The sequence below is a fragment of the Plasmopara halstedii genome (genome assembly GCF_900000015.1).
Source record: "Plasmopara halstedii genome assembly, contig: Scaffold_555, whole genome shotgun sequence".
NCBI classification, from domain to species: domain Eukaryota; phylum Oomycota; class Peronosporomycetes; order Peronosporales; family Peronosporaceae; genus Plasmopara; species Plasmopara halstedii.
Genome location: NW_020187475.1, coordinates 480,559 through 493,883, shown reverse-complemented (window position 1 = coordinate 493,883; position 13,325 = coordinate 480,559). Strand labels below are relative to the sequence as shown.

The 13,325-nt window shown below is 44.8% G+C and overlaps 3 protein-coding genes across 3 annotated transcripts; all 3 read left to right on the top strand.

Moving 5' to 3' along the window:
- Positions 1-3,191: 3,191 nt before the first annotated feature.
- On the top strand, positions 3,192-3,492 carry PHALS_11629 (uncharacterized protein; the record flags this gene model as incomplete). The annotated part of the gene is made up of 2 exons (XM_024727021.1): positions 3,192-3,277; positions 3,363-3,492. The coding sequence occupies 2 exons, from the start codon at positions 3,192-3,194 to the stop codon at positions 3,490-3,492; spliced, it is 216 nt and encodes a 71-aa protein (XP_024577640.1).
- A 2,682-nt stretch (positions 3,493-6,174) lies between these two features.
- Positions 6,175-6,624, top strand: PHALS_11628 (uncharacterized protein; the record flags this gene model as incomplete). Its single annotated transcript, XM_024727020.1, has 1 exon — positions 6,175-6,624. One exon carries the CDS (start codon positions 6,175-6,177, stop codon positions 6,622-6,624), a length of 450 nt encoding a protein of 149 aa, XP_024577639.1.
- An 829-nt stretch (positions 6,625-7,453) lies between these two features.
- Positions 7,454-12,874, top strand: PHALS_11627 (hect e3 ubiquitin; the record flags this gene model as incomplete). Its single annotated transcript, XM_024727019.1, has 3 exons — positions 7,454-10,800; positions 11,004-11,153; positions 11,227-12,874. 3 exons carry the CDS (start codon positions 7,454-7,456, stop codon positions 12,872-12,874), a joined length of 5,145 nt encoding a protein of 1,714 aa, XP_024577638.1.
- Between the last annotated feature and the right edge of the window lie 451 nt (positions 12,875-13,325).

The window sequence follows — 13,325 nt, the reverse complement described above, 5'->3', positions numbered from 1 at the left end:
CTCACCGAGCTGTACGTCTCCTCACGACCAAGGCGACCGCGGAGTGGGGCGTGGGCCTCATAGAGGATACGGTATTCTCATCGTTAGGGACCACAATTCGTGGCGTATCAGCGACCCGTTACTTGACGAATATCAGTGTAAACGTGCGCGCAAATGCGCCGACAATTTCTAGTCCGAGTCTCCAAACTCCTTACCCCCGAGAGACTGTAGTAGCGCTACACACATACTGTTACCCGCGTATACGGCGCGGACCAAATCCATCACTGACGACGTCATTGTTGCGACATTAGCAAGCTCATAATCTGCGTGAAAAATCATCAGCCAAAGCATTCTGCTTCCCTGGCTTAGACTTCACCTCGAAGATATTTTCTGCGAAGAATGAGAGCCACCAGGCCATCCTTTGCGAGAAGTGAGGCACTGAGTCGCAGTGCGTAGTGACGCATGATCTATGTAGATCACAAACGGCTTTGAGCCAAGCAGGTGCACCCTGAACTTGACAAGTGAATACTTCATCGCAAGTAGTTTATTGTCGTGTACTGGGTAGTTCATCTCCGCAGCTTTGAACTGGCGAGATTCGAACGCGATTCCCCAATTTCGACCCTCGACGTCTGCTTGCAGCAGTGCATAGCCGATGGCAAAGTCTGAAGCGTCACAGACGACATTCAAAGGAAAATCGGGTCTGGTAATACCGTATTAGTGCATGAAGGAGGCTGTCTTTGACCTTGTCAGAAGCCTGTCGATGCTCGATGTTTCAACACCATTTCGCATCCTTCTTAAGGAATATTGACGATGGCCGTTCCATTTCCGCATAATTCGCGTTATACTTGTGCAAGTAGTTGGCCTGACCAAGTAACTTGCACAAGTCCTTTTGGTTCGTTAGAACTGTCCAGTCCATAATGGCTTGACCTTAGCGGGATCCACTCCAAAGCCACGCTTCCCAATGAAGCACCCTAAATGAAGCTTTTTTAGCGCCGAAGATGCACTTGTCTACATAAGCATACATCATATTCGAGCACATGCACTCGAGCACCGCTCTTAGGTGTGTTCTCTACATCCGTCTTATCGTCCCCGCACTACTGTGGACGAGAAAGTCGTCGAAGTATGTTTGTGTATACGCCCAGTGGGGCCTGAACAACTGCGTTAAAAGACGATTAAATGTTGTTGACGTATTTGACAGCCTTGGGACATCACCAGCCACTGCCAGAGCATTCCGCTCGGAGTACTCACCACTGTCAGCGGAATATCACTCACTCTCATTAGCAATTGGTAATATCCATCGACCAAGTCGAGTGCGCTGTACTTCGTATAGCCAACCATATGGTTCTGAAGAACATCCTTCCTAGAAATTGGCGTTTGTGCCGGAATGATGGCAGCGATTAGCTTATTATAAGCGTGAAAGATACGCCGCTTGCCGATCGGCTTTCGGACACAAAACGTTGGTGCCGAACGGGGAGACTAACCCTTACTTACCATCCCGGCTTTGTGTTTAACACGGAAGAAGGCTTCAGTGGCGTTAAACTGCTCCTTAGCCAGGGGCCGTTGGAGTATTACGCAGTATTTGGTTCCCGGGACTTGGTCGATCTCATTACGCACACCTCGGTCCGGAGGTAGGACCGACAGCGGGTCTTTGGAGACGGCGCCTTGAAATTTCTTCACCAAAGGAATATATGGACCCGAGGGATCGACGATCCTTTTCGTGCGTTCAGCACCCTCTTGATGTCCTCCAGACTAGCTTCATCCAGTAGCGCTGACGAGTTAATCCCTATTTCGGTCGTATAATGACCACCTCGGATAATTCGCCTGCCTTATATGCACCGCCGAACTCTCCGAGGGGCATTCCATCTAGCTCAAGAAGAGCATCCGGCCTTTAGGGTAGCGTCTCCGCCTTTTCCCCACTTCAACCGTTGACGAGGGTGTATAGCTGCGCGCTATCGTCTACAGTAAACACACCCTGAGTCAGGGCCGTTGCCCTGCGTCTTGCAAATAATATACGACCAGACGTTTTATGTCTCGACGAGACCAGTAGGAACACGCACTTCGCGTCGTCCAGTGTCCTTACCTTCTGCTCCACCTGAGCCTTGATGTTATTACCAACATCCGACGAAGAGCTGTTAGTTCCGCAGTCTTTGTCCAGTAGAAAACGTGCCATTTCACGCGCATCTGAAGGGCCTTGCTTAAGATGCCTCGGACCTCAGCCGACCATGCTACTCTTGGCATGCAGCAACTGCTTTGAAACGTGAACAGTGCCCATTGAATTAAGCGCCACTCCACGTGCATCACTGGGCCTTCGCCCTCGATGCATCGACCCTTGGCCGACCATGCTAATCTATGCAATGCTTAGTGGGTTACGTGCCACTCTACGTGCATCATTGGGGCCTCGCCCTCGATGCCTCGGCCCTTGGCCGACATACCACGCATGACATACAGTGATTACTCCGAAATTTGAGCAGCGCTTGTGCCACACCACGTTTAGCCCGCGAGCCACGCTCGGGACTCCGGTCTAATGCACTTTTGGTGCTCGACAACTCGGATGCTTCAATCTTTCATACCTCGAATCCAAGTCTAAGACTAAACAGCGTTCCACGCTATCAAAGACAAGAAACTTGACATCGAGATCCACAGGGACCTTCGGCATCGTGACACAAGTCCCAGTCGCTATGCGAACAGTCATGGTGTCACTCAATCAAGCTTTCAGCGCCTCAGCATATAGCTGACTTCCTTCTATAGTCGAGCGTCGAGCATAACTGCCCGATGCCCCGGAGTCAATAAGGATTTTTCATGGCCTCTCAATTTCTCACACGATCGCATCCACGACCAGTAAGTCCGACTTGCATACACGTTCGTTAGAAAGCAAGGAGCTCTTCGGAGCTGTCTCTACTGCCCTTTACCTTTTTAAGGCTCAGCAAAACTCAAATCATCCCCAGAAGGGCGCCCCACGCCTACTTGGTAGTCGTCGTTTTCCCGCGACAAACCAGACTGATGAGAAGCGGGACGTCGGTTTAATGAATCTTGACGCGCCTTGCGCAGTGGCAAAACAGACCGAAGTTGACGGGTGTCTACACAAACAAAACGCCGTCGGATTTTTGAACGCCGCCCGGCAACTCGGAGCTCTCCCTCCCCCTTCGCAGCATAGCTGAAATCTATTGACTCAGGCCCGCTCAACGAGCTATTTTTGTATGCGCTCGCACTAGATGGATCAACATCATCGAATTGCGCCCGTGGTCTTTGAGCTAGGAGACGAGAATAGAAGAGTGCGCTCTAAACCGGACACTTACATGTAAAACCTTTGGGAGAAGAGGTATATTTAACTTTGAAATAGTCTGTTTGCTTCAGCTAGTCGGATGTATTGAGTTCGTTTAAAGCTCTGTTTCTCTCGCAAAGGAAGGCAAGAATGAATCGGCGATGTTGAAAATCCTAGAGCTCCGGCAATTTCTCTATCAGATTGGTAACGGTTACGATCCATATCGAGAGTGGCTAAAGAGTTCAACTTAATTTGGGAGTTTTCGTGTCGGTGTCACTTCTTTTGAGATGGGCGCCAAATGTGGAGCAAAACTTCCGTGCCGTGAGGACCGGTCGGAGTCCTGGAAGCGCTTTCATGGTCATATCCGTTCTTCACGCAGAGGTAGACATTTATTCTGTCCTTACCATCGGAGGTATTGTCACTCAATATCAGCATTTTAGCCGTTAGAAAGCCTTGTATTCTTACCTATGGCTAGACGCGGCGTTCCTGGAGGTGCCTCACTAGCACGCTACAAAGGCTCGTGAACGTTATCACCGCTTTCGGCCCTTGATCCCGTAAGCGATCTATCATATTGAGATTAATGAAACATTCAAGCTTATCAAACGTGTCTAGTTGTCCTTAAAACAAATGTTCGAACAACTTGTGTTTAATCAGATAATGCCAATTTTCATGACTCGGCCGTCGGAAGTGCTTACCTTGCACAGATGACATTTGACGCAAAAATCTGCTTATACAACGGACAGGCAGCTGGGTTTGTACGCTCTTCTTTGGGAAAAATCTCTCATAAACTGCATTATCTGCTTCTTTGAAAGTGACGTGGTCATCATTGCTGAATGTGAGGCTAACAGTTCAGTCCCATGAGTGGAATTAAATACCGATACTTGAGAACCTATATGATAGTCGCATGCAGATGGAAAAAGGTTCAGTTGAGCTGCCCTAAGTGCAAGGACGTTACGAAGTATATAATTGAATCGTTGAAATAGCTTATGGCTCTGAGATGATGGCAAAACTTGTTTTAAGCTGATTATTCGGACGATAGTGTTGACAATAATCTTGCACCTTCAATCTAGGTCGAAACCAGCTAATGATTGAATATCAATTCAAGACAACAGCAGAAAAAGCAATAAAATTGTTGGAAAGGCACTAGTTGCGCACTTGAAAGTGTCTGGTTATCCTGTATAATGTGATGGAAAACATTTGTGGGGACTTCATTTCAAAAACAGTGCCCTGATACCAATTCTATCAAAGTTGATCTGCTCACGGTATTCAATCATCCATTCTCACACGACAGGGTACAGAAAGAGATTATAGTAAGTTACGCTGAATAATGTTGTTTGCAGGTTTTTGATGATTTTTTGTAGAAGGGTCTCTAGTCTATCTAATACCACGTGTCGATGATAACGCAAAATTCTCAGCCTCTGTCATAATTGGCGGCATTTGAAGCGCAATCAAAAAACTCACTCGATGGTTTTGGAAGCTGAAGCTCATTTTACAGCCAACGTTTGAAGCCACACAGTGTAGATCATAATTCGGTTAGCATCGACAAATATTTCTGACTCATTTTACAGTAAATTTGGTTGATAGAAAAAATATTTTTGAATTTTGTTTTGAGATAAGTCTTTCAGTGTCAAAACGTTATATCCTCGCACTCAGATACTGGAAGTTTGTCATCACTATGCAGTCCGATCATTTCCTAAATTTGCTATGAGCTCTGATAGCACACATTGCATGGTAATCCTGTCGAGATCGTGTCTGACCGTGACATCGTTCAAGCCTACACCGCAATGCTGAAGAGTGTAGATGCAGCGACCAGGTATTATTTTTGCTTTAGCACAAAAGTAAACCGTAGATGACACCCAGCAGAAGAGATGACACTGAAAGAGACGCGCTTCCTCAAACCATTGAAAACCAATCTAGTCTCTCTTATCACGATGGATCGAGCTCCTCTTCAATCGGAAGCCCCTCCCAGTATTAAAAAAACGAAGTGATAGCGCTTCAAATCATCTCCTGCGCAAGCCGCTCAAGTAAAAAGTAGTCTTGCGTTTGGCCCAATACTCAATTGACTCAGTGCGCTTATTTTTATTTAGGCATATGATGTCATCGCTAAGATGACTACAAGTTTATTTTGACCGATATGAAGAGCTCATGGTGCGCCTGCCACATTACCTAAGGATCGAGCTGGTGACCGTCAGATTAAGAGACTGACGCAGTAAAGCTCTAATTCAGATCTTTTAAGAACTCATATTGTACTTCTTCCTGATGCGCGCTAAATTATGCGACGATTGCGAGCATGGCCTTTTAGCGGGACTACACCTAAGTGCATCATTCACACCAACCATGACGAAAGCTAGGATCACCAGGAACAGCTTCGACAAGTACTTAATTGTTGTTAAAAGTGCTATTTTTAAATTATCCGGTCAAATGTTTACTTTACCAGCTCCTTCTCCAGCTTTAGTGTATCATGTACTCGTATAGCACTCAACAAACGCGCCTTTGAATTGATGTTTATTGAAATCTCGATCTCTTTCCACTATTGTCACCGTCACCTAAGCTGTGAAAGATTACTCTTATTACTACGAGCAACGTCAAAGTGGTCTTTAGTGTTGCCTGGACTTCTTTACCGGTTTGTCGCGTGTCTTGACCGCTATCGTCCTATCCTAAATGATGAATAAATTATTCAAACTTTTTTGGAAAGCTATCTCTAGGATCCGGAAAGTTAGCAACCCTCATCTTTGTGTAGTACACGTAATTTTGTGGGCAAAAACGCTACTGATATCTTGTTAATTTAGTGACCCAATCATTTCCGGTGGATACCATGTTGAATATCAAGAGAAGGTAGCCAAGCAGCTGTGAAAATGATTTACCTTTGATTTTATAATAGCGCTGTCATTTGGTATCTTGACGCTGAAGCCATGAAATTGAAAGCCTTCGCGATGACGTTGATCGTTCAAGTCTCGAGATTGAGTCTAGTCGCAGCGACAAGAGACTCTAGACCTGTTTGCTTGACAGAAGGCTGTGGAGGCCGCAGAGAGTACTGCGACGGAATTATTGGTGAATGTCGAAGTGCAAGAAACGACACAGATTGTTACAATGCCACAATTGCTCGCTTTCAAGACGGATGTGATGACGGATATGAGTGTTTGGATGATTTATGTCGCGTCTCTGCAGCGCCAGTCGACGGACGAACGTGTCGACTCATTTGCGCTGCTGGTAGCTTTTGTGAAAATAACAGCAACAAATGTCGTAATCCAAAAAACAAGAGGGAGTGCTTTAATCTTGCTACTGGCTTTTATGTAGATGGCTGCGAAGATGGCTACTATTGCTCATTTAACAAGTGTGTTGACATCAGTCTCGAAGACAGCATTGCGCAAGACGCCAGTTAAATTTATATCTTAACATTTAGGCTACAACATTCACATATACACGAATATCTTTTGCTCGTTGACGTCTTGTATTGATGTAGTTAACTACTTTAAGGAAAGGAAGTGTATGCTGACGATACACGTTAGCGACTCGTAATTCCATTATACCTTGCCAGATCAAAAACATCCGAGTGTACCGACAGCAAAACAGCGAACTGATATGTCACAATCTCAACTATATGCATTTAATATCCACTTAAGTCAGGCATGGAGTTGATGCACATCGTCATGGTGTGCGCTTGAAATCATGAATATTTTCTTGTGCATTGCGAGTGCAGACACAAATACAGGGCTGTATTCGTTTAAATAGATCTTCTGCGTAGTTACAGTAGCCATAATAATGAGCTTCGTAGTCTCTGCGGTAAATACTAAGCTAATTCTGAGATTACGCTGCTCTCAATTTGCATCATCGATCCTTGTTGGCATTGTGTGGTTACATTTAGCAATTTGACCTTCAGTACATAAATTAGTTTTCTTCGGTTTAAAGGCCATCCTTATCCATTGCCATAGTTTATAAAAACTATTTAATACCAGGTACAAATTCCTTCGCAAGTCCGTTAATCAATGCAGAAATAGTTGCCTTTTAGTTGTCATCATTTTACATAATACCGCGCAAGGATTGGTAGAAATGATTAGATAGAATTAATCACGTAGCGCTCTCTTCACTCTAACTTTACGCGAAGGATCGAGCAGAATCGTCACCGCATCGCTTAATTTTAGCCATTTAACGGTTCCGCACTCTTCGTGCTGAATCTTCTTCAATACTATCGCATTGACATAGTAATCGCCCATGTTTGACGGTAGCTTTAAGCCCGCGCGCAAGGTCAACCTTAGCGGCCGCAAGAAGCCCACGACGGGTTATAGTGCGCACATTGCCTCACTTTCAAGTTCAAAAAATGGAGATGTGCTTGCTGGTTCCAAGGAAGAGCTTATGTTGCAAAACCGCTTGGCTAGGGAAGAGCGCCACGCTACAAAAGCGCGTGTGGCCGCTGGCATTCGAATTCAGGCCCAGTACCGCCGTCTGAAAGCCGCAACCCAAGCGAGGTCTGAAGTATTTAGCTTGTTGGAGCAAGAGCTCACCCACACTGTTTTGACTGGTGATATCCAGAATCAGGCTTTGCCTACGGTGCAGCTGCAGCATTTCCTCAAGCAATTTCTCTTTGCAAGGCCAGCGATATCAAAAAATCATGTGGCCGTTGACAGATTACGCAAAGTACAGGACTATTTGGTGTTTATGTTACTTGTTAATTGTTTGAAGGGCGAACGGGGAACATCATTTTTTGAAGTGGAGAAGGATGCGTGCTGGGTGTATCAAGCCGCAAGAATGTGTGAGATTTCTTTACAGACATTAGTACAAGAGGAACTTAAAACTTCGGTAGCGAATCCAGCGATTGCTTCACATCCGTACGTGTTACTCATAGAAACATTGACAAATTTTTCCAATTATTCGACATTTGAAGGACAGAAAGCACTCTCGAATGTATTGCATCATATAAGTATTACCCCAAGATACGGGATATTTGATGCCTTGAGAGCGTGCATTGCCGAACAGGAGAGAGAAGGTGTATCTCGTTTAGAAAGTGATCAATTGACTCAAATTATTGCAAAAATTGCCGCTCAAGCGCTACAATTATCGAATCAAGATCAGCAGATGCGACGGTCCAAGGTGTATCAAACATTTGCAAACAGAATGCTACTTTCGCCTTCTGCAGCAACCTCTCCAATACTGAGCTATGTGACTACTACATCAGCTGACAAAACAAAGACAGTAGGGTTATTTTGGGCGTCTATATTACAACATTTTTGTGGAAACCATGACATGACAGCGATGCCATGGCAGCAACGCGCAATTGTAGTCGGAAACGTTGTCGAGCTAACATCCATGTGCTCGATTGATCGAGCACTTGTCGAAGTTGTCGCGATAATTTTGTCAGAATTAGTGACTTTCTCGTTAGTCCATTGGGCGTTTGGTCTTAAACAGTCGGAGCAAGATTCGATGGCAATTGATGAAGATTTTGTTTCGGATGAAGCAGAACTTCCGATCATCCCACCGACGTATTTAACCAGTGGAATTCTGACATCGGATGAAGAAGTACAGCGTGGTGCTGTCGCGTTAGGTGAAGCTGAGGCGCGCGTTCGTCTTCAGTGGCAGCTGATTTGCCACTCTAACTTCAGCGCACGATGCCTTGACACATTATTGCATGGTAGTGATGTACAAATGAATGTCGATGAAAATGCCGTATCACGATTTTGTCAGTTCCTGTGCACCTTGTTGCTGTCGACTGGAAGATCTTATGTATTGAGCGTGGCAGCTAAATTTGCAAATCCACCTGTCGCTTTGTTTGCGCTCTTAAGCGCGATGACCGTCGAATTACATACTGGCACCCCTGTCAAAACCACGAATAATAATAGTTTGGTATATGGTGTGTGGCAGTGGATGAAACCTAGGATCGGCAACATCGTACCGCAATATTCCACTGGAATGCTTATCAATGAGCAGCTAGTGTTGACGACACCACAGCTACAAGTGCTGATAGTCTTTAATGTCGTCTATAGTCACATGCTTTTGGGTCTAGATGATGAAGCATTTTACGACGGCATTTGGCCGCTTGGTTTGACAGAAGTCCAAATTGTCGTACCTTTTCTGAAAAAATTTGTTTACGATACTTGCTGGATGACCAACACTACCAATACTCTTCCAGCTAACAGCTTAAATGAAAAAGAGCTGATACTTTTTACGGCCGTTGTATCATCAATAAAGCTTTTCAATCAGCTGTACGACCGTGACTGCCGACGTCGCTTTATGCCCGATAGTGCGTGGTTGTGGCCTTCAATGCCTGTTATCAAGGAAATTGTCGATCTAGAATTGATGAAGGAAGATGGTAATCGCGATGCACACGCGATATTCATGCTAATGAATAAAATGGCGTCGTCTCCTCATGCCCGCGCAGCTCTTATTCTCGTTACAATCCCTCAAGTCTTATCTTTCAAAGAGCGTGTCCAGCTGTTTCAGAAACTACTGGAAGACGGGAAGGCAAAACTAGGCAACATTCGCGACGACTTCTCGCAAGTCTTGCAGGTGTGGGTGAAGCGTGACGAGATTGTTTACGACAGTTTTGACTTTTTTCAGAAAGTGTGTGACTCGATGTCTCCTGCAGCATTGAAAATGCGTGTTAAAGTAACATTTATCAATGAACAAGGCTTAGAAGAAGCGGGAATCGACGGCGGTGGAGTCTTTAAAGAATATATGGACTGTCTCACGAAGAGCGCGTTTTCGCCTGAGTATGGATTTTTTTTGGAAACAGAGGAACACCTTCTGTATCCAAATCCCGGTGCACGTTACGTGGTGGATTCACGGAAGGAGGCACTTGACCGTTATCGCTTTCTTGGGCGCGTTTTAGCAAAGGCTGTCTATGAAAATATTCTTGTTGAGCCACAATTTGCAGCATTCTTCTTAAACAAATTGCTCGGCAAGTTTAATTACATCGATGACTTACACTCGTTAGATCCGGAGTTGTATACATCGCTAATGCGTCTCAAACACTACGATGGCAACGTGGAAGATCTTGCGCTCACTTTCAGCGTGAATGAGACGGTGTTTGGTGAGGTTTTGACACGAAACCTCATTCCCGATGGGGCCAATATTTCTGTCACGAACGCGAATCGGATCCGGTATATTCATTTGATGGCCAATTTCAAACTTAATGTGCAGTCATCTCTAGAGAGTGCTGCATTTTTAAAGGGCTTTCGTGATTTGATCCCAAGCACTTGGATCCAAATGTTTGCACCTGACGAATTGCAGATGCTAATCGGTGGCACTGCCACGAATATTGATATCGACGATTGGGAGCGTAATACGGTGTACGGTGGTGGTTACCACCCATCTCAACAAATAATTGAGTGGTTTTGGGAAATTGTACGAAAAGATTTTAATGGAGAAGATCGCACAGCACTACTTAAATTTATCACGAGCTGCTCTCGTCAACCATTGTTGGGATTTTCCAAATTAGAACCGCGAATTTGTATCCATCAAGTGCGTGTTGAAGACGATGAGAGGCTGCCATCGAGTGCCACATGTATGAATCTGTTAAAGCTGCCAGCGTACTCAAACAAACAAGCCATGCGCGAAAAGTTATTGTATGCAATCAAATCGAACGCAGGCTTTGATCTATCTTAGTCATGAGCTGACTGTACTTGTAGTGATATTACAGTTTAATCTTAATATTGTTTTTTAATATCTGCTATTAATTCCAAGTGTACATCAAATTTAAAGATCGCATGGTGAAGTCTTACGGAACAGAAGCCATTGACTTTGCGTGTGAAGGAAATGCCTTTGTCAGTCGTACAGTTGGTAGCAATCGCCGACTTCGTTCTTGGGCTTTGATGATTATCGCTGTAATTATGGGAATTGCTGGCTTAAGCTACATGGTCACGCTGCATAGATCGTTGCTATTCCACCAAGAAGCGATTGTCAAGATGCAGCAGCAATTGTGAGTACCGAAGCCTAAAAAATCGATATATTGGTAAGAAAAGCTAACGTTTTTGTATTTGATAATCGCGTAGGGATACAATGCATTCTTTGCTCGTGATAAAGGACGACACGATCTCAGATAGCGGTCATATGGAGTTTCAAAAATTTAAACACTTTCCGACCAAGTTTGCAGTCGATTATGTGACTCCTTTAAAGACACAAGATGAACGTGGCACATGTTGGGACTTTGCTACTGTAGGTGTGCTGGAGAACAGCTACCGACAGCAAGGAATCGCGAACGGATGGCTACAAGAAGATGAATATATGGCAATCTCGGAACAAGCGTATGGCGCTGAAGTTCTGCGACTTTGTGCTGGACCACCTGGATCTCCACAACAAGTGGCGTGTTTGATTCCAGGTAACGGTATTTGGAAAAACACAACAGAGGGAGGTGATGTGACGCTCCTTATGTACCTCGTGAATGGCTTAAAGCATAACATATATCCTTCTTCCATCTGTCCCTATTTTCCTGATGATGGCAATGACACTGTATGTGCTGGTTTAACTGCTGAAAAGCGTGAGCGAAACCCGTTAAGTTTGACATTGAAGAGAATGGATACATTTATGGATGAAACGGCAATTAAGCGCGCGATGATAAAGTACCGTCAAGCCATGTCGCTGACAACTGCAACACCATATACGACACACTATTATCCATGCATTGGTAAACTTTTAGAGCAAGATCGATGCAATCCTGCATCAGATTCGTGTACACTTTGCCCTCCAAATGTGGCGATAACGACGTGTTGCATTCCGATCGAAAAGGGTGAAAGTTACAATATGGAAGGGGAGTTTATAACAAGTTACGTCATGAATCCTGAAGGTGGTCACGTTATGACTTTAGTAGGCTATAATGATCTCTTTCGTACGAAGCAAGGATATACTGGAGGATTCATACTTAAGAACTCATGGTTTGACGGTATCCATCCTGCGCTTGGGCCCATGCACGCTCGTGGCAGTCATAGTATTAAATACTGGATGCAAGAAATTACAGATTGGGAGGAAGCAAGCATGTGTCCTAACAGCTACAATCCCGAAAACTGGTACCAGTGTGGCAACACCGCCGAAGTAATTGATGCAAAGCACCAAGGCGACCCTGGAATGAACATTCCATTACGAATGAAGCGCTCGAAGACTATTGACGGTGGTGTGGGGTCTTGTCTGTCAGAGGAAACAAACATGTATGCAAAAGTGAGTCTGCAGCCGCTGCACCTGCGCTGCACAGACCCCAACTTTTGCGTAACAAATGAAAACTTTACGTACTTCGTACGCAACACGACACAGTGGGGTGATCACATGCTACGCATGTGTTTGTTTGAGTATGATACGATGACGAAAAACTCGACAGAGTTATGTCTGCCACCAATGTTGACACAGAAAATTGCGTACGTGCTATCTCCCGTGCCGGAAGAAGTACGTGAGAATGATCCGGACGTGTGTGGCTTCTACTTCTATCCGTACGAAGTGCAACAACAATACAAGGCTCAATTTGGTAACTTTTACGTGAACAATTTTGAAATTAAGTGGCATGCACAATCGTATGCGGCGAACAAAATGTTCTATCCTGATCTGGATTACAGTGAAGTGGAGAAGTCGACGCGCAAGCAGAACCAATATCAATTTCTTGGTCCGTTTCCATTTGCTCATATCGTCGATAAAAAGGATCTTCCGAGCGTTTAGATTCATGTAGCAGATCCTGACACTATTTGGTTCTGGAACCTGGTTTAAGAATAATATGCTTTGCAAGGCGGCGTCAGAGTCTGTAGCTAACGGCTTTCGTGTATATTGATAGCTTTAGGTCATTAATTTTGATCTAGTGAAAAACTTCTTTTCTGTGAGGGGGTAGCATATGAGACTCGCCTTGTGTCCACGTCTTGTAAACATTTATGGTTACATCACCTTGGATCAATGAACAAGCGATAAAAAAACGGCCGGGGGACGTGACTTCTGGTGGGGAGCTTCGTGAACCCCAAACACCAAGTAACCGATTCTTAACCACTACCGTAGTGGGACCTAAACCCTCACTCAACAGATTGGAGCCACCACTCTAAACCACTGAGCCAAAATCCATGTAAGTGATAAAACCAATACTTATGCGCACATTTTTCTTAAGAATCTTTGAAACTCACAC